This window comes from Cheilinus undulatus, linkage group 8 (genome assembly GCF_018320785.1).
Source record: "Cheilinus undulatus linkage group 8, ASM1832078v1, whole genome shotgun sequence".
NCBI classification, from domain to species: Eukaryota; Metazoa; Chordata; class Actinopteri; order Labriformes; family Labridae; genus Cheilinus; species Cheilinus undulatus.
Genome location: NC_054872.1, coordinates 27,995,966 through 28,022,912, shown reverse-complemented (window position 1 = coordinate 28,022,912; position 26,947 = coordinate 27,995,966). Strand labels below are relative to the sequence as shown.

Genomic DNA, 26,947 nt, shown 5'->3' with positions numbered 1-26,947 from the left:
TCTGCAGCAGCACATTTATGTCCTGCAAGCACAGAAATACACAATAAAGATGTGGAACCAAAAAGTCTTTCCCAGTTTTTTTGTTTATTGGGAAATACAGCAGTAGTTGACAGATGTTTGCTTCAATGACATTCTTCTCTTAATGTCTCATAAAGATTATTCAAGCTGTTATACAGAATTCAACATGGTCTGAGGAGTCGAGAAAAACAAACAAGCTGTGGGTCAACAACAAATTAAATCATGAGGAGATGATGAAACTGCCGAACAACCAGCTGAGCCTGGGAGAGTAATTTAAATAAATTACAATCAAGCTTGATAAATGTACGATTAGCATGGGACCACCACAGTTTAATTTAGCACCACATTTATTAATCAGGCTTTCTTTTAAATATAAAATAAAATAAGCTAAAGTAAATAAGCGTGTATGTCTGTCTTTGTAAGATTTTACACCAGAGGTGCCCAAGCTTTTTCATTGAGGGCCACATACTGAAAAACGTAAGGATGACTGGGCCACTTTGATATACGCCGCCTTTAGTGTATGGTGTGCAACAGAGTGGTTCCAGAAGCAAAAATCCCATTAATTTTCTCCATAGCAGATTTGAATATTAGCCATATTATCAGAAGTGCCCAAGCTGGACTGAAGATGAGCTACCTGAGTGTGAAACAATGGTATATTCTCCTGTAGAAAACGAAGGTTAGCAAGATATTAACCTCGTTTTAAGAAAAACATTCACAATCTCAGCCAAAAATACTACAATACCCACAATCCTTGAGTGTCACAGCAATATCTCTAATTGGTGGGGTCCATGATTCTCTGCAGCACTGCAGGAAAAGTGGGCAGGCACTGTTGAGCTCTATTTGGGTTGGTAAAACCAATCTATTGTAGTTAAAGACCTGCTTAGTGATAGACTAAGATTAGAGGAGAAAAAACAACTTATATCACAGCTTTTTATTAATGAATGAGAAAGCAAATAACCAATCTTTGTTACGGATTTTCAAATAAGACCTCAGGGGAGCCCCTGGCTTCACCCCTGGTCAGGATGATAACAATGCTCTGTGTAGCAGAGAGGGGAAAGACTAACAGCTAATCTTCAAATTCAGACACAAAACAAAAAGCTGCCAAACTTCAAAGGAGCTTTGGTGTTTGATGATGATTAGTGGGATATGCTTTGTAAAGCGGACCTTGAGATGGAGCAGGTAATGGTGCAAGTGAGAAACATTCATGCTTCTGTTTGCTGTTGTGGTCCTTTTGTCTGTATTCATCAGGGCGTGAAGAAACCAGATATTACTATTGTAATTATGAATATGTTTAGCATTTATGTTGTTGTCTCTATTTAGTTATGAAAAAAGTTGATGAATTCTTCATGTCAAAGTGTTTGTGTACAGAATAGTCAGAGCAGCAGTGTCTACTGTTCAAGCTTAAAGGTTCAATACAATGAAAAACAAGCATCATGTTCCAATGTGGGCCATATTTATTTTGTTTTTGGATTTGCCGTAGGTCAATTCAAAATAGGCCTAGGGCCACAGTTGGCCCTCAGGCCATATTTGGACACTTCTGCTTTTGGCTTTTACGTAGAAGACATTATTGGACAGTCAATTCCTGATGTCTGTTCCAGCATCAGTGATATTATGTTTTTCACTTAACAGACTCTAAGTCAGAGTTATGGTTGTAAAAAGGAAACCCCTAAAAAATATAACACAAACTTGGTATTGGACTTAAAAAATGGCCTTCAAAAACATAGAAATAAAAATGTGTATGTATTTGCGCGTAGTGTCTACATCATAGCGTTCCTTTCTCCCTCTTCAGCTGCATTTTTCTTCTTTTTTCCTTTTTCGATGCGTTTGATTACTACGACGAAGACAATAACTGTAACAAGACAATTGAAAATCAAGTCAGTACAAGAAGAGCGCAAAATAAAGTCCTCATCAGTGTCACACTGGAGAGTCATGTTTAAGCTGTGACATAATAGAGGGTTTATCAAACTTACTGCAGAATCCCATAATGCCGACCAAGATCCCGACAGTGGGTCCCACTCCATAACTGAAGCCACGTACGTCTGGAGGCATGTAGCAGTAACCCAGCTCTGTGCAGTTACATACTTTCACTGAAATAGGAGATCGAGAGCAAACACACATCTGTTATATATCTGAGACCTAACATGAACAAACTGGAACTGTATGACAGCAAGGTATTTCTTATTGTTTAAACATCTTGCAGATAATACAAATTCCCTAAAGGCAAACTAAATCAGTCAAAAATCTTGTTTGTGCCCACCTCTGTGCTGTATGGATAACGTTAAAGGGATACTTCAACATTTTGGCAAATTCGTCCATTGCTATAAACCCTATAGTCATAGTAATAGGTTCATTACCTTTAGTTGTTGGTGCAAGCTATTTTTAGATCGCCACTGCCGACTCCGGACCTGCTGTGCCAACTCAATGTAAGCAGACGGTATTTCGGCTTTCCCTCATCAAACTCATCAAATACACAATCCAACAACTCCTAAACGCTCTCGTGCACAAGTTGTGACCTGCATATTCTCCACGCTATGAAATAATAACGTATAATTATGTAACATTACGACGCATGAAGCAAATACTCTGAACTATTTCTTGAGTAAACCACTGGGTGGCGTGACACAGTGCAGCAGCCATGTCTGGAGTGTAGTTCCGGCTTTGCATTTTGCTTTAAAACATCTCCATCTCGTAATGTTCCATTATTATTTCATAGTGTGGAGAATGTGCAGGTCACAACTTGTCCACAAGAGCGTTTTGGAGTTGTTGGATTGTGTATTTGATGAGTTTGATAAGGGAAAGCTGGAATACCATCTGCCTACATTGAGTTGGCACAGCAGGTCCGAAGTCGGCAGTGGCGATCTAAAAATAGCTTGCACCAACAACAAAAGGTAACGAACCTATTACAACGACTATAGGGATTATGGCAATGGAGGAAGTTGCCAAAATGTTGAAGTATCCCTTTAAGATATGTTCTTGTGTTCTGCACTGGTTTGTGCTTCTCTGTTTATATGTGAAAAGTGTTTGGATCTGTTGTTTAAAGTCCCTGTAAAGTAAAATTGAAAATTTGTGTTCTAGCATGCTGGATATGTTGGAATAAGGTTGCTGCAAACATGTGAAAACACTGAGATCTATGTGTGACTGAATTCTTTATTTAGTCTGTTCGAGAGTTTACCTCTATCCTGGCGTGGTTTTATTTAAGCAGGGCAAATATATGAGTCCAAGACATCATTGGTCTTTACGGGGAATTACACTGCCACTGAATGCTACAATGATATAAAATCACAGAGCAGCTCATCTCAGTAAAGACTGTTGTTAGCCAATGTCACTGCCTAAATTGTGAGTTAACAGCCAGCGACATGCTTTGTTTTTGTTCTTTGTGTGGCAAATACCCCCAAACTATCAGCCACAGTGACCTATGAGTCATTTAAAATAACATAACAGAGAGATTTGTACCAGAAAACAGTAAATTTAATTACTAACTTCTGTCTCTGCTCTGGCACAGAGCCAGGCAGCTGCTCTCTCATCAGAAGCATTTTTCAAATTTGAGAGGACTGTATTTCTCATGAGTGGGTGTGGCTTCAGCTCATTTAACGGACACACCCACACCATCCTAGAGCAGATTTTACCGCCTCATTTTTCATGATTTTGAAACTTAATTTTATAAACTTATGAGAGACTTATTAAAGATGTTTTTCCATTATTAAAATCTGGCCTGGTGGTTCCTCACACAGTGGCTTGTCATACAAAAACCCTAAAATCATTTTTTATATCACTTTACAGGGAGTTTGATTTCACTGACTCTCTGTAGTTGTACAAAAATGTATTCAGTGCTTTTAGTTGAAGGCAAGTTTTCCTAAGGGGACAATAAAGTGGATCATATTTTACAATCCTACATTTTACATTTGTTTGTGAAGTTCTGCCTTTCTTTGTCCTCATAGTTTGTTCCAATTTAAAAAAGAACTAAAAATTAGCACCCTTTCCACATCAAAAACAAGAACAAAACTGCCACAACATGTAATTTAAAAACTTAACCTCTATTTCTACAGCAGCTGTTGTTTTTAGCATTTGGTATCCAAATATAAGAAACTACTGCCTTTGAGGGATACTGTTTTTAGCCATAGATCAATACAAATTTTGTGCTTGTGAGTACTTAATGCAGCAAAGTGACAAATGGAATAGGACTAACCCCAAGCAACTTTATTCATGGTAACGACTGTTGCTATGCATTCTGAATGGGCATAATACATGTCTATTGAACAGAGGAGTAAGCAATAAGGGCTTTAGCTACACAGACATTTGTTTATTAAACGTAGAAACCTTTATTGCCCATGCTGACTTTTCCTTACACCAAGAGCGTGCTAATCGGTCCTCAAAAATTAAGCCAATGCTGAAGTGCAAAAAATTGCAATACCACAAATGTCTACTCGAGGCTGGCTGCAGGAACACCCATGCACAACATGTTAAAAAGCTGTTTTTTACACAAGAGATTAACTGGTTTACAGCCTGGTTCAAAAAAAGAAAAATGTCTTATGAACTAATGTCTTCATGTCCTCTCATTGTACGGGGGTTGAATTTTTTTGTACCACAATCATTCTGATTATATTTAAGAAAAACCTCAATGCGCACTGATTGGCAGGTCTCATTTGATTGACAGATAGCTTGACAGGAAGAAGCTACCTCTCCAGAACCAGAATGCTAGCGAGCTAGCTGACAGGAAGTTGAGTTAGTGGGCAGGCTGTTAGGTTGATCCAAAGTTTGGCTGAGACAGCGATTTCAATATGGAAGCCCCCGCAAATTGGCTTCAAAAGCTGTTTGAGTCCGCCTATTACAAGCAGACGACTGACGTCACAAAGGCTTTGTCCAATTCTTTTTACAGTCTATGGTGATAACATAAATGACAAAAGATGTGGACAACCATACAAGAAAGCCCATATTAACATAAAACTACACCGTGAAGAAACATTTCAAAATACTCCATAGAAGCAGGATGGTATATCAGACCAAAGGGGATCTGCTGTAAGCAGGTTTTACTGCACTGTCAACCTGGAAATACTGCACACATTGGTTGCCCCATTATCTTACTACCTAGTGTATCACCCATGTCTTATTTTATAGGGAATTTTATCTTCTCAATGCTCTCTCCATCACTCAGACCTCTTGTGTGCATGTCACCACCCCTCATCACATTCATAACTTCAATTTTCATTCTTTGTATTTTTAGGGCAATGGTAATAAGACTTAGCCTTTAGATTTAAATTATAGAATGAATTTACCTTCAAATAACTGTGTGACTCCCAAGCCAGCGTTGTCCTTGATGTTGATGGGAAGTTTAAAGGTTTTCTCCTCAGTTGATTTTTTAATCAGGGAAAGTTTAGCTGTTGTACCTGCAAGCAAACAAAAAGAAAACAAGAAAAAGGTCATAATCTGTACATAAAACTTCAAGTTTAAAACCAACTTAGGATGTATCACCACAGCAAGATAGCATACCGTCAATAATTGTCAGAGCCCAGTTTGGAGATTTCTTGCCAGCACCCAGGGTGAAGGTGAAGGGCTGTGCAAAGGGGGCGCTGTCTGAATCCTTGGCCCTGAGGATGACAGGTTCAGGCTTCTGCATACAGATGAAGGCCTTGTTCTCAATAAGTTTGGGGATGTTGTCGTTAACATCAAGTAGCCTTACAGACAGGACACGATCAGAAGACATTTCTGGGTTTTCTGTGGAGAGAAGTTAGGATGAGATACTGATCAAGCATAACTTTGTTTTATAACATTAAACAACATTCTGGTTTAATTTCTGGTTTACAAAAGAAAATGTTTAAGAGTTGTGTATCAAACTGAGTAATGCAATCCAATGTGTTTACTTTTTAATGTAATCAAGAGTTGATCAAAAAGTTGTGTTATCTTTGCAAAAGTGTCACAATGTTTTTAAGATGATAAATGAGTGTAATGTCTCACCCTTCTCAAACACGGTGACAGTGACTTCAAAAGTCTCCAGGGTTTCTCTGTCCAGCTTGTCTTTGGTCTTGATCTCTCCGGTGGCAGCATCGATCTCTAGCCAACCCAGAGTGTCACCGTCCAACTTAAAACTGCACAGCAAACACATACACACAAAAACACACAGTGAGGCAGATATCAGAAATCATTCATGATACACCAGACTCTGAGCACGGGCCCAGAGGACAAAATGGTCGTCAAAACAAATCCATAGTCTGTTTTTGGTACACGTGACGGTCCTGACAGGCAAAACTCAAAACTAGCTGCCAGGACAAACCATTAATGTAAAAGATGAAGCCTGTGCCAAGTTAATGGAACAATTCCTGAGTTATAATAGTCACACTCGGTGTTTGTGCTCAGTTTGCAATCATGCGGAATACTGTGCTAGAATTCAGCTCAGAGAAAAATGATTTAATGTCAGTGTTATCTCCTGAACAGGAGGGTTTGCAGTATATTTTTAGTTACAAACCAAACATCCCACAAATCTTAACAAGAGTGAGGATGCAGGTGATGTATTGAGCTGAAAAAGAAACCAGCCATGGTAAAATGTAACAGAAGCCTTTTTTAAGTGTAAAAACAGAAACACACCTCTGCTTGTTGCTTTCTAACCTTTTTAAGAGAGATTTTTAAGGACTGAAGCCACATGAAGTCAGAAAATAGCTTGACAGATGAAAGTGAAAGTGGCCTCCTTCTTATTCAGAAAAAATCATCAAAGTAGACCAACATAACTTGCACCAAGCTATCAGATGACACTTGCCTGTTGACCGGCATCAGTCCACTGGCATATAACATGTCATGCAGCTGCACTGTATCTATCGTGTAACATTAATTTAATGCTCAAAGATGGTGAAGCTTACTGCTGATTCAGAGAAGACTTTACAGGCAAAGGAAATCAGCTGTTTGAAAAACATCTGTTTTGTCAAACATGAAAAAAATGTAATCTGCATGGGAGTCTTACAACGTACATTATATTGCCAAAAGTATTTGCTCACCTGCCTTGACTCACATATGAACTTAAGTGACATCCCATTTTTAATCCATAGGGTTTATTATGACGCTGGTCCACCCTTTGCAGCTATAACAGCTTCAACTCTCATGGAAAGGCTTTCCACAAGGTTTAGGAGTGTGTTTATGGGAATTTTTGACCAGTCTTCCAGAAGCGCATTTGTGAGGTCCAACACTGATGTTGGACGAGAGGGCCTGGCTCTCAGTCTCTGCTCTAATTCATCCCAAAGGTGTTCCATTGGGTTGAGGTCAGGACTCTGTGCAGACCAGTCAAGTTCATCCACACCAAACTCTCTCATCCATGTCTTTATGGACCTTACTTTGTGCACTGGTGCACTGGTGCACTGGTGCACAGTCATGTTGGAACAGGAAGGGGCCATCCCCAAACTGTCCCAAAGTTGGGAGCATGGAATTGTCCAAAATCTCTTGGCATGCTGAAGCATTCAGAGTTCCTTTCACTGGAACTAAGGGGCCAAGCCCAGCTCCTGAAAAACAACCCCACACCATAATCCCCCCTCCACTAAACTTTAGACTTGGCACAATGCAGTCAGACAAGTACCGTTCTCCCGGCAACCGCCAAACCCAGACTCATCCATCAGATTGCCAGATGGAGAAGCGTGATTCATCACTGCAGAGAACACATCTCCACTGCTCTAGAGTCCAGTGGTGGCGTCCTTTACACCACTGCATCCGACACATTGCATTGCACTTGGTGATGTATGGCTTGGATGCAGCTGCTCGGCCATGGAAACCCATTCCATGAAGCTCTCTACGCACAGTTCTTGAGCTGATCTGAAGGCCACATGAAGTTTGGAGGTCTGTAGCGATTGACTCTGCAGAAAGTTGGTGACCTCTGCGCACTATGCGCCTCAGCATCCACTGACCTTGCTCCGTCATTTTACATGGCCTACCACTTCGTGGCTGAGTTGCTGCCGTTCCCAATCGCTTCCACTTTGTTATAAAACCACTGATAGTTGACTGTGGAATAATTAGGAGTGAGGAAATTTCACAACTGGACTTGTTGCACAGGTGGCATCCTATCACAGTATCACACTGGAATTCACTGATCTCCTGAGAGCGACCCATTCTTTCACAAATGTTTGTAGAAACAGTCTGCATGCCTAGGTGCTTGATTTTGTACACCTGTGGCAATGGAAGTGATTGGAACACCTGATTTCAATTATTTGGATGGGTGAGTGAATACTTTTGGCAACATAGCGAACTCTTTTTAAAAAATGACGGAAGAAAGTAAAAAAATATCACTATCAGCATTCATCAGGGGTGTCCAAATTTTTTCCACAGAGGGCCACATACAGAAATATATTAGGATGGGGGGGCGACACTTTCACATTCCTCACCATGTGGATTTTAAAGTTAGTAGTAAGACCAATCCAATGTAAGTTAATACATGCTTCGTGACTGAGTATGCCTAAAAGGCAAATTGATGGCTGACATGGCTAGTAGACAGTCATTTTCAGGATTTTGGGGAGCCAGTCAGATTTTAGGGGGGGCTGTTTAGCCCTGGCTCCCACTGGCTCTGCCCTCCAAAAGTTACTATTGCTGCTATTTGCTGTGATAATCCATCAGGACATCGTTAATCATGACACCTTCTTGTCAAAATGTTTGTTTACAGAGTTAACATGGTAGCACTGCTTTGAAGTACAATGCAGTTAAGCACAATCTTCATGTTTTGATGTGGGCCATATTTCATTTTAGCTCTAGAATTTGCTGTGGGCCAATCAAAAATGGGCTGTGGGCCGTTTTTGGCCCCCTTGGCCACAGTTTAGACACCCCTGGCATACATTATAGATGACATTAATGAGAAAGAGAAGAAGATTAAAGATGAACTTTGATAAAGGTTTACACCAGAATAAGAACTATGCTACCATTTGAGACAAACATAGAATCTCAATAGTATTATGCACTTGTAGGCACTATGATTGTTGTTTCTTCATCTTTCCTGTGTCCTTTGTATTCGTAGATGCATTACTGTTTGTAACTGTTGTAACTGTGCTCTTACATAGCATCGGGCTCTCTGATGCTTACAAGAAGACTTTGATATTGTGCAGGACACTGAGTGAGTTAAAACCCGAAATTTATGATGTTTTCAAACACACAGAAAAACCTCTGAACCTGCCTTCTACTCCTACATCTCAGGGTGTTGTCACTGAGTCTGTCTTCTTATAAAAACCTTAGATTCTTGACCATTCTTTGAGTTTTTAAGCTTCATATTGAGCAACTTGTAAAGAAATAGAGTTGTAGCTGGGTTTTTATTTCAGAAACAAGTCTCATTTTTTCTGCTAAGAAAAGACGTGTTGCTGCCATTTTTATGCCTCTGATTGATTATGGTGATGTTATATATGTGCGTGCATCTTCTTAATGCCTTAAAGCTTTGGATGTATACCATGGGGCACTGTAACCTGACACGCCAGATGGATGTATTTCACACATAAGCGTTTGGGAAAAGGCAGAGGATTTGAAAAAAACTTGGAGTGTGACTGGATGAACGTTCTGTCTGTCACATCTTTACAGGCCAATCAGAGCAACAAAGCACGTGACATAGCTGCGACCAAGATGTGCGTGTGCAGCTACCGAGGAATAACGCGAACCATGGCAACTATAGACATGTCAGTGCATGACTTTTGTCGTTTTTGAAAAGAAAACAGCTCACTGCAGTTCTTTGTTCTTCTTTTAATGAAGAAATGCCATCAAGTTCTGATGAAACTGGTGCTTTAGCAGCATCCACGCTAATCTCCTCTGCCATTATTACACCGGCTTCTTGTTGCTGCTTGCTTACGTTATGACTCCACCGCACCTGAAAGTACTGCCCCTTGTCGCTGATTGGTCCTGTCACTTTCTAACCAGGCCCAAACGGTTCAGACAGGAGCTTTGCAAGATGGATTCGCCAGTGACAAACAAGGAAACAGGCATATCCATCTGCCGCAAGGTTAGAGGCACTGAGGTTTATAACAAATGTAAATTCTTTACCTCATCATTGCACACTGTGTGACCAAGTTGGGTGGCCTTCTTTGACCACACATAGGGTATATCTTTGGCATATTCTCACTTTCAAGGCTATACTTTATCTGCTTCCCTCATACTTGTGCGATTTAATTCATGTTATTTATTCAGTCTTCTCTCTGTAACTCACTCACAAGATTTACTTTTGCTTTCTGTTCCCAAAGTCTGTCTTGAAATGGGTAAAAGGAGGTTCAGGTATGCTGCTCCTACAGCCTGGAATCTGCTGCAGGAGACGCTGTGTCTGGGGGAGTTGGTCTCTTCAAATGTTTTCAGAGGCAGACTGAAAGTGTTGGAGGAAGATGCAACAGGTTGTAGATGTTTTTGACTAATGGCTTTGACCACTGTAACTCAGGATTGGTTGATCTGTGTTTGTAACTGCAATGTGTCATGACTGTAACTCTGTGAATGTGCTGCTGTCTGTCTTGGCCAGGAACTCTTGTAAATGAGATTCTTGACCTTAATTTGAATAAATAAAAAATAATAACTTATTAACTAACCTAATGAATGAATAAATAATTGAATAAATAAATAGAATGAAGTTTTGAAAATTGTATTTACACAATATCTTTTCCCTCTGGGTCCTTGGCCTCCACAGTGAGCAGCACTGATCCCTTGGTGGTGTTTTCAGGCACAGTCACATCCAGGATGTCCAGGCTGAACTCTGGAGCTTCGTCTACATCAGTGACAGAAACTTCGACAATAGCTGTGGACTCAGCACCGTACTCCAGACCTGTCATCAGCGGCTCTGGGTTACGAGCATCAATCTGCAGCTTGTAGGTGGAAGAGGCTTCAAAGTCCAGAGGCTGGAAGGGAGACAAGCAGGCTGATTAAAGAGAGCAGGAATAACTGCTGTCGAAGGTCTTGTGAAAAGTGACTACACCGTTGTGATTCTGTTATATATCTCAGAGATAAGACTATTAGCTATCTCCTTTTCCAGGCCAAAACACACTTAAATACATTTGACATCACAAAAGCAATATTTCATACTCGTTCACTGTAGAATTCTCTATAGTTTCAATACAAATGGTAAGCAGTCATATCCAGGAGTAGAAAGAACTACTGAGTTGTATGACAATCATGTGCATTTGTGTTTAGGATGGTGATATCGTACCTTGACTATGACAAGCTGGCCGACACCATTTCCATCTGTTTCCACAGCAAAAATGTTATCATCGTCACCCTCAGAGATGTGAAACTCAATTCTAGAGCTGCCACTGTCTGGATCATCAGCATCTGATGCTCTGATGGTCACCACTGTGTGTCCCACAGGTATGTCCTCAGCCAGAGTGTAAGTGCCGTACTGTACATAGACACACATAAACATGCTGAAACATCAGCCAGACAGCATGAGAGATAAACAGAGAAACAGTCGCAGCATACTCACATCATCCATCTCAAACAGAGGCATCTCATTGTTGACATCTATGACCTTGATGATGACTTTACACTCTTCACTGAAATCTGTGAGACAAAACTCATTAACACTCAATGAAACTCTTAAACCTTACCTGTGTTGATAGGTGTGTTGTGTATTAGAGCATGTGTGCTACCTGCGTCGTTCACTTTGACATTGAGGTTAAAGCTCCTCTGGTCTCTCCTCTGCAGCTGACGCAAGGACTGAATTCTTCCAGAGGCGGCGTCAATGGAGAAAGCGTTGGGTTCGGTTGGAGGGTCTTGGGACACAATGGTGTAAGTCAGCTGAGAGTTTAGTGTGCCAGGTTCATCGTTATCATGGGCCACCAGCTGTCCAATCAGGCTACCTGAGAACACAAGAACAAGAATTAAAGAATGAAAGCTGAAAATGAATTACTTATATGTGCTACAGACCAATCCATGACATGTTATAAAGAAGAGCCTGATGTTGATTTGATTGTGTTTTCTTATCAGAGGAATAACACATTTCACATTTGTAATAACTTTAAGATATATACAGCCATGTGCATAAGTTTTAGGCATGTAGAGCACTAAGGATTCATCACAGGCCTGATGTCCCCCAACCTAGGGCGGACACAGGGGGAGGGCGGCTAGAGTCAAGTTCAACATGTTGGCACAAATATTTGTTGCTCTGCAGTCAAGGTCAAGCTTGATAGCATTTCTTTTGGTGATACACCTGGAAACCAGTGGCGGTTTTCAGGCCGACATCCACAGCACAACCAGGGGCTCATGAAAACCATACTATCTACCTGGATGGTATTCTAGGCTGTTCTTACTCACCATATTAACCCAGTATTCTGTCCTAAAGGTGTGGACTTTATTTTTACCCTACAGATTACTTCCCCAGCCCCTGAGGATATGCAAGGGCATCCAGAGCATGACCTGGGTTGTGTCAATCCTCCATCCTGCCTGATGGTGCTCCCATACAAGCTTACTTGCCTTCAAGTTTTTGACCCAACATGCCTAAAAGTTCTGCAGAGTAATGTATATATTTGGAATAAAAAAATAAAGCAGATGTTACATAAATACCTGTCTCTTTACAGTAGACATGGTAAATTATGTGAACATTTCAGTGTTTTTATTGTTATTAGTAGAAGCAGGTCACTTTGTTAATAGAAAGAACATTTCAACATTTCCAGCTCATTATAATTTAATTTCTCGGTACTTTCATTTGAATTTATTTATACTAGAAAAAATGCTACACATCTGTATTCCACAGATCTAGTTACTTTGCAGATTCAGAAATAGAAAATACCATGCTAATGAATTTTGAATGATAGCTTTTGCCACTGGAGTTATCAAGCATTCTCAGTCTCAACTCGCATAAAACTAACAATCTTGTTATCATTTTTATAAGGAGGTCAGCCAGCACATGGGACCCCTTGCCATCAATATAAAGTCCCCTGCTAAAATTCTTGGTGTTGTATTTGACAATCATTTAAACTTTGAGTCTTAGATTAATAAATTTGTTCAATCTTACATCTTAAAACACTGCAAAAGTCAAACCCATATTAAAAGTGAAACATACTGAAATCTTAATACACACCCAAATTTTTCCCAGTTGGATTACTGTAACTCTCTCCTCTCCGGCATCACTCAGTCTTCTATTTAGTAACTTAAAGGATCCATGAATTATATACAAGGCCCTGCACAGCCTGGCTCCTAAATATATCACTGAATTCCTGACTCCTTATTCTAGCAGTTGCCACTTCTGATCAGGGCCTTCAAACAGTCCCTCACTGTTTTACGGTATTGCTATCTAACCAAATCCCCCGGTGAAGAGTGAAGACACAGTCGACAATCCGTTCATCAAAGAAGCCTCAGTTGAGTTTTTAGCTCAACTGATCGAACTATACACCCTCTGAAATTACACTTGTCATTTCCTTGAACCCTGGAAATCAGCCCTAGTATCAATGATCCCTAAACCCAATAAAGATCCCACCGGCCAATCAACCACAGAGTCACTGGCCTTCTGAGCAACCTTGCTACTGAGCTACTAAACTGCTGGAGAGTTTTGGCTGATTACAAAAAACTTTGATGGGACTGGAGTGTTAGGTCCTCCAGGCAGGATTCAGGAGGGATAGATTTACAACACTCTGAGAGTGGCAGAGGACGTACAAAGAGGTTTTAACAAAAAATAAATTGCAATCGCTGTTTTCTTTGATGGCCAATGCTGATCGGTCAGATGGAGTGATGTCACTTTTATGATGTTGACTGATCTGCACTGATTGGCAGAGAAAAATCGTTCTGGTTCTACAGTATCACAGAGAGTTGGGGGGAGACCAAGAAGGAAGTTGACTGAAATTGAATTGTTGAGTACTGAGTGTTTTTACCTTGATTTATAACTTGTAAAGCACTCTAAATAACCTTCGTTTATGAAATATGCTATGAAATCATGTACAATTTGGACCCAGGAAAACAGAAAGCTGAATGCAAAGCAAACAGACAAAGCAATGGTGTGATCAAAACAACAGAACGTAGAATGAGAAATATATTTGCTTACTGAGGGAACATGAATCACACTTGAATAATTATGTAATAATCACACGGACATCTTACCTACAGGCTCTCCCTCCTGCACCTCAAAGACACTCTCCTCTTGATCACACACTGGTTTGTTGTCATTCACATCTTCTACTATGACTTGAATCTCCATGGGAGGATCAACTTCTCTGCCAGTGTGATCCTCGGCCAGAACCACCAGGATGTACTGAAACACAACCAACACAAGTTCAGTCATTTATTTCTAATGAGGATAAGAGCAGTCTATTGAGGATAAGAGCGGTCTATTGGGGATAAGAGCGGTCTATTGACCAGGCCTATTGTTACCATGTCCTTGTCCTCTCTGTCGAGCGGCTCTGTCAGGAGGACTTCTCCGTTTTCTGTGATCTGGAAGGGGAACTTCAGCCCTCGCTCCTTCTGCACTAATCTGTAGATGGCGTCTGGATCATTAGACGTAACCTGGATTGTATGAAATGGTTAAGAAAGAGCAAAGATGGTGGTAAATGAAGATCAGGTTCAGTGCATGTTTGTGCTTTAATGCATTTTTGAGATCTGTGTTGAATTAACAGATGCATTCCTGCAAACCTTTGCGATGACTAGAGGGTACACTCTCTCTAAGTTTTCTTTCATAGTTATTGGTCCAGGGTTGACCCACAGATTTTGCTGCACAACAATGTGCACTCTGGTGTTTCCACTTAGTGCAGTCTCTGATGCTCCTCCCAGGTCCTCAACACGGACAATCAGGGTATAATCTGGGTCCTCAATGGGGTCCACATTTCTCCTCCTCAATTCTGAAACCACACAAAGTTATAAAACAGCAACATAGAGAAAAAACCTGAAACTGTTCATTTAAATCCCTGCTTTTAATAAACTGAGTCACAGAGAAATCAGCAATGGCATAGCCACTTCACCCCACAGAATTAATCAAATTTACACCCAATAAATCACATGATCAGCATTAATCGCTGAGAGTAAGAGTTTGCTGTGATCCTAGAAAAACTTCCAAAATAAAAGAAACTGGTAAAAAGCCTTATCAAAGATGCATTTTATTACTAATGATTTCCAAAGACTTAATGTGATATTCTTCACAAGATTTCAAACTTTTGAAAAGGTTTTTTTTCTTCAAAAAGTGCAGAGTGCAGTTTAATGAAGACCATAAAGAAGAAGTCACTGGGATGTAGACTGATGTGAGTATAATCAAAGATGTGGCAAGAATAACAATGCAAACAAAATCACTACAAAGAGGCAGCCTACACATGAATCTATTCTTAAACTTTCTCTTAGTGTAGAAATCTTTCTCTTTGTAAAACAAACATAAAAAGACACGTATTCGAATGTTTAATAAGGCATGTATTTCTTAACTAGGGTTGGGCATCTTTTTTTTTCTGATACTGGTGCTAAATCCATACTTTTTATACGGTACCGGTGCTTGAGCAGCAGTGTTGGGGGTAACGCGTTACAAAGTAATCTGTTAGAGTACTCAGATTACTTTTTTTGGAGTAACGAGTAACGTGTTAGTTTTACAATTCAAGTAATCCCATTATTAGTTACATTTTCATAAAAGTAATCCGTTACTGGAAGAAAAAACCCACATTTCCTCTCTCTTCCGTGGCTTCCAAAAGAGAGAGAAAAAATAAGTTCCTTAGAGCATCTGCTCTGTTTGTCCTTCTCTCTTCCTGTAGTCACGTTGGCATGTAGCGCCGTACCAGCAGAAGGTAAACATTCTGTGCCATTATGCGCACATTGTTAGCTTGTTGAGCCAGCATGATTACAGAGAGGACAGCAGGCTCCTGTGGAATTGTCCCCATTATGATAGATCTTTGGATAAAAAGGACAAGAACAGCATCATGGTGAAACGTAAGTTTAAAAGCTCTGTTTGCTTTCATTGAATTGGCTGTGCAGCCATTCCAGTTACGCGCTGTTGTTGTGCACAGCGTTTGAGTGATTCTGTCTGCCTCTGCTTAGCTTGTTGTCTGATTGTGATCATGTTAAAGAGCTGTAAACGTTTTCCTGTCTGTTTAGCTGTGTTCTCAGGCTGCAGAGATACAGATGATGGGCTGTAAGTTAGGCTGTACATTGGCATTAGAGTCTGCACATTCAAATGCAGACATGTGTCGTTATCTGTCGTTTTTACAACCGCCAAATGGAATGAGTGGTTAAAGGGTTTTAATTTTTAGTAACGCAAAAGTACTCTAACGCGTTACTTTTAGAAGTAGGTAACGCAGCAACGTAACAAATTACTTTTCTCTGTATGTTACGCAGTAATCTAATGAGTTAGTTTCAAAAGTAATGCTACCCAACACTGGTGAGCAGTGCCAGGAATACTTTTGACAGGAAAAAGTATGTTAAAAGTCAACAGGAGATTAAAAGCTGTCTGGGTATCATGAAGGATTCATAGAAATATTTTTATAAGATGCCAATCAAATATGGTAAGAAAAGGAAACTGGTGTAACCTAACATATAAATTGCACAAATTCCATAACATATTTCTTGCCTTTCATTCATTACAAAAGGTATTGAGATGAAGTACCGTTACCTGTGTTGTAATTCGGTTTGTTTGGTATTGAATGTGCTGGTACCACTATAATGTTGGTACCAGATTTCAGTACTCATCCCTTGTCTTAACCTCCTAAGAACCTACATGCTCATATGAGGACATTGCATTTTGGCTTTCCTGTATCATAGTAATGATTTCTGCTGTTAGAGCTTTTGATTTAATTGTCCAGAATGTCCATTGAATTTGAAGTCATTTGCTTGAAATGTTGGGATAATTTGCTGTTTGGATATTTTGGGGAATTTGCTTGGAAATTATTAAGTGTTTTCATTGAAATTTAGGGGGGTATGGTTTTATATTATGGAGAGTCTAACTGGAAGACTTGAGGAAATTTGATTTGATTTTTTCTATATTTTGTGGCATTTTCATGGGAATTCAGGAAATTTCTTTGTAAAATTTTGGGATTGGATTTGGAAATTGGGGGTAAGGGTTGCTGTCACTTGAAATTTTAGGGAATTTGTTTAAATGTTTCTGTCATTTTCATACAATTTTGTGTGTTTTTTAATTGCTAAGAAATTTTAGGGGGAATTTGTTGTGAAATTTGGAAACATTGCTTGAAAATGTTCAGTAATTTACATGGAAATATTTGGTGAAAATCTTTATTGGGATGTGCATGCTTTATGATAGAGTTGCACTGAAAGGTTTCAAAAATGTTTTAAAGAAGATGTGAGGTAATTTTTACGAGGTAATTCAAAAATATGTTTCAGATTTTTTTTACAGAAATTGTAGGGAATTTTTTTAGATTTTAGAAAGGAAAATTTTGAAGAATTGTATTCCCAACAAAAGCTTGGGTCTGAGGAGGTTAGTATGCTCAGCCTGAGAAATAGTCTAGGTTTTTTTTTTGTCACATCAGCTGTCCAAAAACAGCCTCACTACCACCACAGAAGACAGGAGAATAAAAACGTCTCATAATCCAAACCAGTGGCTCTCAACTGGTGAGTCAGGACCCAAAAGTGGTTGGCACAGTTGTCTCCTGTGGGCCGTCAATGTGTGCCAGAAAATGTGGCAAAGGTCCATTACGTATGGAAGTCCTAAGAGAACATACAGCACATCCATACATTTTTAAAAATGTTTTTCTATGATGGTGAGTAATTTTTTTTTTTTTTTTTGGTCTTTTTCTCAAAATTTCAACTTTTTTTCCTTTTCCCTGCATAACAAAGCTGGTTTTGCAAGAATATAGGGGAAGCCCTATAGAAATGTCCAACTTTATATGGTATTTTGGGAAAATAGAGTAAGATAAAATGGATGCAAGCATTTCTTTCTGTAATTATGTACTTTATTCACATGTTTGCTTTGTCCTGTTTATTTGTTCAATAATGTATTTTCCGTTTAGGGTCCAAACTGCAATATTTTTCTTTGTAAAAATTTAAGTGTTTAAACATTTTCTAAAATTTGGGACCTGTTTTCTAATAAGGGAACTGAGGTGGGTCCTGGTGCCTGAACAGTTGAGAACCATTGATCAAAACAACGTTTATGTACTAAAAGTATTCTGAGATTTAAAAAAAATGTTAATTATGCTTAATCATCAGATTTAACAAGCATAACACAACAAAGTTTTGGATTGAAAAAAAGAGATACCAAAATAACATTTAGACACTGCTGCAGGTTATCTATAATCCTAAAATATTTGTGCTGCCTGATTAATGTTGTCAACTAAAAGATCTTTATATTTTAGATATTTGAAAATGAAATATAAGCTCTACTTTTATATAACATGATACAGAGGCTGACTAAAGTGTACATACTTGAGATTTAAATTCTTTTTGTTAAATAATTAAATAATTTATACACTTAATAAACACACTTAAGCATTTTGATCTGAATGAAGACATTAATTTACTATATATATTCCACCAAACTGATTATACTTGATTTCCTTGAACTTTTTGTACCTTACCTTTAAACCTTAAGATTAATCTGCTGTTCAGATTCTGATGGCATGCTTATGAGTTTTTGCCCTCTGATTTATGAGCTCATAGATTTGAGATAAAGCTCTAGTTTGCTGATGTGTGTTTTCCTGATATCTATGTCTGTTGTCACTCTGATGAAGGATTTGACAAATCGATCAAAAAAAGTCCTTGCTGCAGCTGTTCACTTGACACATCTGGAAACAAACCTGCTCTTTCCACACAGGTGAAGAAGGGGTTGTCTTCAAAGGGGATTCTCGGCGCTGGACAGTATTCAGAAAACTTTGCCTTCAGAGTGTCCACGCTGCGATCTTCTCCTCTGCCATAGTGAATGCCTTCTCTGGCCTTAAGGGCTCTTTCTCCTGTTAAACAGCACACATACAGTACATCACACAAATGCAGACAGGTGAACATTCACACACTACAGCAAATCCAAAGCACTGAAAATCCCCCAAAGTTCAGTTAAATCCATCACCAAGACGCTATGTTTGGCGGACACCAAACACTGGACATCACCATGAAACACACCATCCCCACTGTGAAGCATGGTGGTGGCAGCATCATGCTGTGGGGATGCTTCTTGACAGCCAGGGCTAGAAGGCTTGTAAAGGTAGAAGGTTAACTGAATGCAGCAAAATATAGGAAATTCCAAAACTAAAGTTTGTGAGAAGATTTCTTTTCCAGCAAGACAATGACCTGAAGCACACAGTGAAAGCTAAATAGAAATGGTTTAAAGACAACAAGGTGAATGCCCTGGAGTGGCTGAGTCAAAGCCCAGACCCCAAACCAAAAGAGAATTTGTGGCTGGACTTAAAAAAAGGCTGTTTACACACAATACCCGTGCAACCTGACAGAGCTTGATCAGTTCTGCAAAGAAGAATGGGGTAAAATTGCAGTGTCCAGGTGTGCAAGCCTGACTGAGACCTGTCCACAAAGACTCAGAGCTGTGATTGCAGCCAAAGGTGCAGCTAATAAATACTGACCTGAAGGGGGTGATTATTTATGCAGTCACTTATTTTACATTTCATATATTTATTCAATTGACATTTTGTGGCATTTTTGTCAAAACATTTTGTCAAAAAAGCCAAATTATATCTCTTATATCTGCATGTTAGACACCTTGTCACTCTGGTTTTGAAAGGTGCTCTATTAATTAAATTATTGTTATTATCACATATATCAATGTGACTGAGCATGTTCCCACACCGTATAAACACGCTGTCATCCAGATCACAGCAGTCTGCTGTCTGAGAAATGTGACCAAACTTTCTCTCACAGATGTTCAGGGGCATCTTCAAACTCACTCACATGCTCGTGCACACTCGGCATAATCTGCGATCAGCATCACGCGACACATTTAGGCAATCTGCCTCCCATCAGTGTTAATCTTGAGCACACAAGATGAGCTGTGTAATCTGGATTTACAGTGGCAGTATACAGTCAGATTACAGGCAGAGATGTACAAACTGCAGACTTTCTCTGCAGTCCATCCACCATGTTTTGTGATGATGTTATCACCTTCTTCAGTGGTGGAGATCTCTCCAGTATTAGGGTCGATCTGGAACATGAGGGTGTTGTGTTTGCTGGGGATCTGGCTGACCAGGCTGTAGTGCAGATGAGCGTTGGGGGTCTGAGGGTCGTCACGGTCCAATGCGAACACACGCGTGAATGCAGCACCTAGAAAAAAGAGACAAAAGTGAAGTTACAACAGAGATGATGGCGTTTTAAAGCAGATAAGTCAATGAATATGACAGCTTCAGCTATATGCATGCATATAAATCATAAGATTTAAACACAGTGGTGCTTATGGATTCTTTAGCTTGTAAAGCACACACCCACAGTAGCTGTGTAGGAGAGTTTTTAACATTCAGCCATTGTTTCACTTGATCTTGCCTTCATTTAATAGTGACAGCTTTACAAGAACAGCGTGAAGAGGGGGGCTTTCATTTTAGTTTAGTATGAAAATTACAGGCCGTCCATCACAAAGAAGTGTTTTCTTTTTTTTTTTTGGTCAAACACAGGGTATAAATGCAAAGTAGCACAGCTTTAATAAGTTCTGGTGGATGTATTGCAGCAATCTTTATCTAACATTGACCAAGTGCTACCGTATGTACCTGAAAATAGTGTGCTCATTTTTTTTAACATCTTTTTTAAGGACTGTATGGTGGTGCAGTGGTTTGTGCTGTTGTCTAACAGCAACAACCCTCCTAGCTTGTATCCACATTTGACAAGGCCTTTCTGCAGAGTTTGCTCTCCATGTGAATGTGTAGATTCTCTCCAGATACTCCAGTTCAAAGATATGCTCTCTATGTAAACTGGAGAGACTAAATATCCGTTGATGTGGATGTGAGCGTGCCTGTTTCTTTGTCTCTGTATGTCAGCTCTGTGATTGACTGGCACCAGACCAGGGTGTACCCCAACTCTCTCTCAATGACAGCTGGGACTGATCCAGCCCCCTGTGACTCTTAATGGGATAAGCAGAATAGATAATGAATGGATGGATGGGTGTGTTTTAAGGTTATTTAAAAGTCAGAGTCTGCGGCTCAAGTTTATGGCTTTTTGCACAGTTTAAAAACAGAAAAAAAGCGTACACACTCACAACTTCAACTGTGCCCAGCCTCAAGGTCATCAACTAAATATGTACAAGTGCCAGCTTTTTTCTTGATAGACAGTTTGGGGGCCACACTTTCAAAGAAACAAATATAAACATGGCCCAAGTAAAGGCCTGAGTGAAGGGGTTTAAGTATCTCAGGGTCTTGTTCAAGTATGAGGGTGGAATGGTCACAAGATCGATAGATGGATTGGTGTATCATCAACAGTACTGGACCGTTGTGATGAAGAGGGAGCTGAGCCAGAAGGCAAAGCTGTGATACAGGTCACCATAAGGTCAAGGGACAGGCTGAAAGAATGAGTTTGTGGACTCGTTGGAGAGATTATATATCCTATCTGGCCTGGGAATGCCTCAAAATCCTCCAGGAAGAGCTGGAAATGTGACTGGGGAGAGGGATGTCTGGACTGACGTGCTTAGCCTGCTGCAACTGTAAACCAGCCCTGGATAAGCAGAAGAAAATGGATGGATGACGTAAATATAAAAATTTAAGTCCAATTAACAAATTATGTTTAAATATTTTATTTACTGGATGAAATTTGAACAATTTTCAGCCTTTGGAATTGAGATTGCCTGAACTTCACTGGTGCTGTTGTGCAGCCAATCACAAGGTTTAATCCTAACTCGCTGTGTTTTGATTGGTAAAAAATCTATGCAGGAAACTTAGGCAGTACTCTCAAAGACCCTGACATGGAAAGTTGATGCAAGAAATGGCAGCTTTAAACAAGAATAACTGATAAGTATGCAGTGATTGTGCGCCATATTTGGCTGATAGGTGGATTTCTGTTATTCTTGATCAAACTGTTCCAGTCTCTGTTGTTTTCAGGGCTGTTTGAATAGCTGTAAGGATTAAAAAAGACCCCCTAATTACCACAAAATATTTTCATCATCATATTTTCTGAATTCAGTAAAATTCTGAGGAAGATGGAAAGCTATGGGCGGCCTGGTGTGGCTTCAGGCTGCCAGTGGATGATCACTGCTCTATAGTAACAATACAAACAATATTATCTTTGTATCAGGAGTGTTTCCACTCTTTTTATACAGTAACACACAAACCTGCTGGGCTGTGTTCTCTCACCACAGCTGCATATTCACTCTGGTTGAAGTACGGAGCGTTGTTGTTAACATCTAACACATTTATTGTTACATAAATTGGGCCGTCCACAACTTCATCATTCGCCAATGCCTCCACCTGGATATGATCAAACACAAGTAAACATAAATAAACAGTGCATTAATGGTGTCACAGAGCATAGCTTTATTTTTCTGTTTATAAGACAAGAGAAGAACAACTCACCATTATTATGTAATGGTTATCTCGAGACCAGTCAAGAGGCCGATCCAGAAACAGCCATCCGTCCTTTGAAATCTTGATGTCCTCCCTGCCCTCTCCACCAAGTCTGAAGTTAGTTACACTGGGATCAGTCATGTGAAACTACGGAAAAAAAGATGGGGAAAATGAAGAGATTCGTGACAAATAATCATAAGCCAACAGAAGGCCTTTTTAAACTATTTAAATTGCATTAAAAGAGTACAATATTATTGAAAAAATATTGTATTAAAAGAGTACAATATTATTGAAAAAATATTGCATTAAAAGAGTACAATATTATTTTTCAATAACATTGTACTCTTTTAATGCAATATTATTGAAAAATGAAAAAAAATGGTTTCAGTTTGATTGTTTAGAGCTGTAAATATTAATGCATCTGTTTGTGTCAGATATATTTATTCAAAGCTTGTCAAAAGTGTAGTCAGTTTCATGGCCACTTTATATACATGTTTATTGACTTAACATGAAAGCAATTTCCCAAACTAATAACTCTCTTAAAATCATCATCATCCTCAATCTTCATATGTATAGCGCCAATTCAACACTGAAGTTATCTCAATATACTTTACAAAGAGGGCAGGTCTAGACCATACTTTGTGTTGTGGTCTATTATTATTATTATAAAGACCAGTGCTAATCACCAAGAGCTCAGCACTAGCAGTATTTAGCCTTGTTATAGTGGCAAGAAAAATCTTTCCTTCTGAAGGGCAGGGATCTCAAGCAGAGCCAGAGTCATGCTGACAGCCCTCTGCTTTAAATACGGTCAGTGGTACCAAACCTTGGGTTTGCCCTCCTTCAAAGGTTCCAGATTAAATCTTAGGGCCATGAGAAGAAAAAAAAAATGAAAGAAGCACTTGCAAACATTTGCTTTAATATTTCTCACAAGTGCGATTGTTTGGCTTTTTCCTGTCCATTTAAGTGGCCTTTTAATTTTAAAAGAGTTGGGCGCAGATGGTCAAGTAGTTAGTTGGCACCCCATGAAAGAAGGTGCCCTGACTCGAGAGGGTTCTGGCTGCAGATCATACATCTGAGACACCAGATCTCTCAGAAAGGATTGTATTTAAAGTATTTTTTTAAAGATTTGTTTTACTTCAGCTTCATTATTGAAGAAACTGTGTCAGTTACATTCATGAAATAACCACATTGCAAACACTACAGACTAAGAAACATTTCACAAAATTAAAAAGAGAAAAAGATCAGCGGTCTTATCTGGGATTCAATTACTTAAAGACCCATTTAAGAGGTAGTTACACAAACAGTGACTTGTTTTAGGTTTGTTAGCTTTAGCTAAATCTAACATAGCTATGCTAATAATTAATTTTACTACATAAGCCAATAGCTAAGTTAGCTTTAGCAACAGGAGCTTTAGCAAACATAGCTAAAGCTAACAAAACTACCTACATAACACACCTATGTAGCTTACATAGGCTCTTTGTGAGCTTAGCTTTAGCTGCGTTAGCTATGTTAGCTCCATTATCTATAGCTAAGTTAGCTTTAGCAATGTGAGCTTTAGCAAATGTGGCTAAAGCTTACATAGCTACACAGATAATGTACATACATAGCTGCATTTCTCTCTAGAGTATAGCAGAGAAGAGAAGAAAGTACCATAAAAGGAAATAATACAGGAAAGTGCAAGTACTGAGGACTGTAATGACATTCAGAACTGTGATTAATGCTCTAAGATCATTTTTAATACCTGGTGGATGGGATAAGGCACTGGAGTCCCCTCGGGCACATCCAGCTCTGTGTTCTCAAACGGGCCTTTCTTTTCTTCCAGGTCTGTCCCAGCAGCCTATCAAAACACAGAGGAAGACGGCAAAGGTCTATGAGTACAGTACAGACTGAGGTCAAGTCACACATTCAGGCTTACTTTTGCCCTTTTTTGCTTCATCCCCGTTACTGTAACTGAATGAGTCAGGCATTAGCAGTAGGTTTTTACAGCTCAGTTACTTATTGAACCAAAAAGAGGGGAGAAATGAGAGAATACTTGTTTCCCACTGTATGACAGGAGAGCAAAGTCTACAGACAGAGGACAAGGGCTTACTTTACACTTCCTTTTGGTGTTTTAAATAAGTCACTGAAGGTTTTCCTGTACACTTTAACTCTGAACACAGTTGTGTATTTTTTTCTCATAAAAGTACATAAAACAAGCATTAATTTACACCTTTACAGGTTCATGTATTCGAGTATTAACTATGAATATGTATTGACAACAGCAGGAGCAGTTGAATGTATTATGTACTCACAATGCTGAGCAGGAGTGGGAGCAACAACAGCTGCACCATGGGAGTCATGATCACAGTCTGGGAGAATTGGAATTAAATAAAAGGTTTAAATTAAACAGGCATCATTCACACTTTCCTCTGCGAATATATGCACATTTTACTCCTATAAAAATAGGTGTGGGTAATGAAGAAACAATTAAACCCTCAGATCAATACCTTTTCTATTCAGCAAACAGAGTTATTGATTCAGAAAGATAAAGCTTGTCTGTCCTTGAGTTTCCAGTTTCTGTTATTTCTAATGCTATGAACTGAATAGAAACTCAGAGCACTCTGATACCGCTAAACAAGCAGGAAAAACACCTCAGCTGTAGCAGAAACTGAAAGCTCTACACATTAAACCTGGGTAATATTTAAAGTCAGCTTTTAACAGATGGTATCAATACGATGTACGGACCCAAAGGTCAGAGTACATAACCCTGTAGTTTCTAAATGAATATAACAGCCTTTGTGTAGGGATCCTGAAAGTTTTGAAGTTGCTAAAACTGCTTTCTGACATCCAAAAAAAACATATGGGGCATTTATTTAACATCTTGCACGACATGTGTAAGAAGTCTTGTTTGTCTTACACTACATACTCTTAAGACAACAGAGTATGTTTGTAGTTTATCTTGAATCAGCATGACACTGTCTGGATGACAAGGGAAAAAAAGCAATATCTGCCAAACATGACTAATGTCACATGCATGGGTAAAGTATTCAAATGTATGGGCATGTTTAAGATTCGTAGAAGGAAGGCTGAAGGCAGCTGCAACAGAGAAGTGAAGGTGACATTGAGTCACTGCTAATGACCTCCTTGTAGCATGGCACACTTTAACCCTGCTACCTGCTACACCCCGTAGTAAAACGATTACAATCTTACTTCAAGTTTCCTACATTCAATGTCTAGTTAACTTCATCTGTCTCCACATTTGCCATTACCTGTGCTGTCATATTAATTCTAATGATACAAATGTCAAGCACCTACATGCAATAATATTTGAAAATGACCTTGCAGTCAGAAAAAGTCTCCTATAAATAAACCATCTGCTGTGTTTTTCCAACAAAAAAGATCAAAGTGACAAAGCTGTATGACAAAATGATCTGGGCATTCCAGGCCTTCTCTCTCCCCTTTTGCGCAATGACTGAATGACCTTTGTAAGTCTGAATTTGCTCCTATCGTGCTCCCAAAACTAGTCTTCCATTCATGTTATATCCCAGTAAAAACAGGCAGTAACAAGAATTCAGGAAGTCCCAAAGAAAACGATACTGGTTCTCCCAACACCCAGCACCAAGGCCTCGCCAAAGTCACGTCAAGATCACAGCACATTTTAGATCAACTGAAAGTATCAATATTAATAAATCTAAACCAGATGAAAGGACAATAATGGACATTCAGTTTGTGCCCTAATCACATTCATAAAGTCTATTTAAAATACAGAACTTATCTGAAATAAACTGGGCGACAAAGGAGACTTACCTTACTGGAAGGATCGAGTGAGACACTCCTCAGACTTCAGAGTGATCTGAGCAACTCTATCCTGTCTGGTCAAACGTTAACCAAGTGTTAACCAGTTATGTTTTATTGGATCTAATGATTGTCTAATCACCCTGCCCTCATGGTCGTCTGGCCAATAGGGGAAGTAGCTGACAAGAGAGAAGGAGACAGGAAGAACAGGATAATGATACAGAAACTACTATAAAAGGCAAATATTTATACTCTACTTAATTCCAGACTTTGAGTTTGCATAAATCTTAAAATACCTTAAGTGTCAGACCTATCAAAGGGTTAATGTTGCAAAAAACAAACTGAATGAAGGTAACAGAATGTGTTAGGTTTTGGACTTCCAAACAGAAAATACATGTAGGAACAAAAAGAGAGGAGCTGGGCTTTAGAATTAATAAAATGTCTGCAAATCTGCTTTTCAGCTTCTTGTTTCACCCCAGACTTTGACCTCTGCACTATTTCCTGTCAGATTTTCATTAGTAACACGGCCACTGATATGGAGCTGTGTGTAGACAATGGGAGTAACAGCATGTAAAGATAATCGAGTGCATCAGTAGCATGTAAAACTATGCAGTTATCAGCTGATTCAATAGGTTAATCCACACACAGTGAAGCTATTAAATATAACTTGATCCCTCGGCTCTCTTTACATTAGCCACCTCTTGATGTGAATGTAACATAAATGCTTTAATGGAGAGCTAAATATAGGATGTCTGTGTATGTTGTGCCATTGAGTTTTATCCTCTATCTCTCATATAACTGGGATTATCTTGCATGCATCCTGAAGTACACGCTACCATCCTGAG

At 39.3% G+C, this 26,947-nt stretch overlaps 1 protein-coding gene across 1 annotated transcript; it reads right to left on the bottom strand.

The window, feature by feature from the left end:
* Window positions 1–76: 76 nt before the first annotated feature.
* cdh17 (cadherin 17, LI cadherin (liver-intestine)) lies at window positions 77–26,179 on the bottom strand. Its single transcript, XM_041792611.1, has 19 exons — window positions 26,115–26,179; window positions 24,620–24,676; window positions 24,070–24,165; window positions 22,338–22,475; window positions 22,097–22,232; window positions 19,951–20,109; window positions 18,642–18,794; window positions 14,557–14,762; window positions 14,299–14,430; window positions 14,029–14,179; window positions 11,586–11,795; window positions 11,420–11,496; window positions 11,147–11,335; window positions 10,594–10,838; window positions 5,971–6,101; window positions 5,506–5,730; window positions 5,292–5,402; window positions 1,989–2,105; window positions 77–1,867 (listed from the first exon to the last, which is right to left on the bottom strand). Exons 2-19 carry the CDS (start codon window positions 24,665–24,667, stop codon window positions 1,776–1,778), a joined length of 2,616 nt encoding a protein of 871 aa, XP_041648545.1. The 5' UTR covers window positions 24,668–24,676; window positions 26,115–26,179; the 3' UTR covers window positions 77–1,775.
* Between the last annotated feature and the right edge of the window lie 768 nt (window positions 26,180–26,947).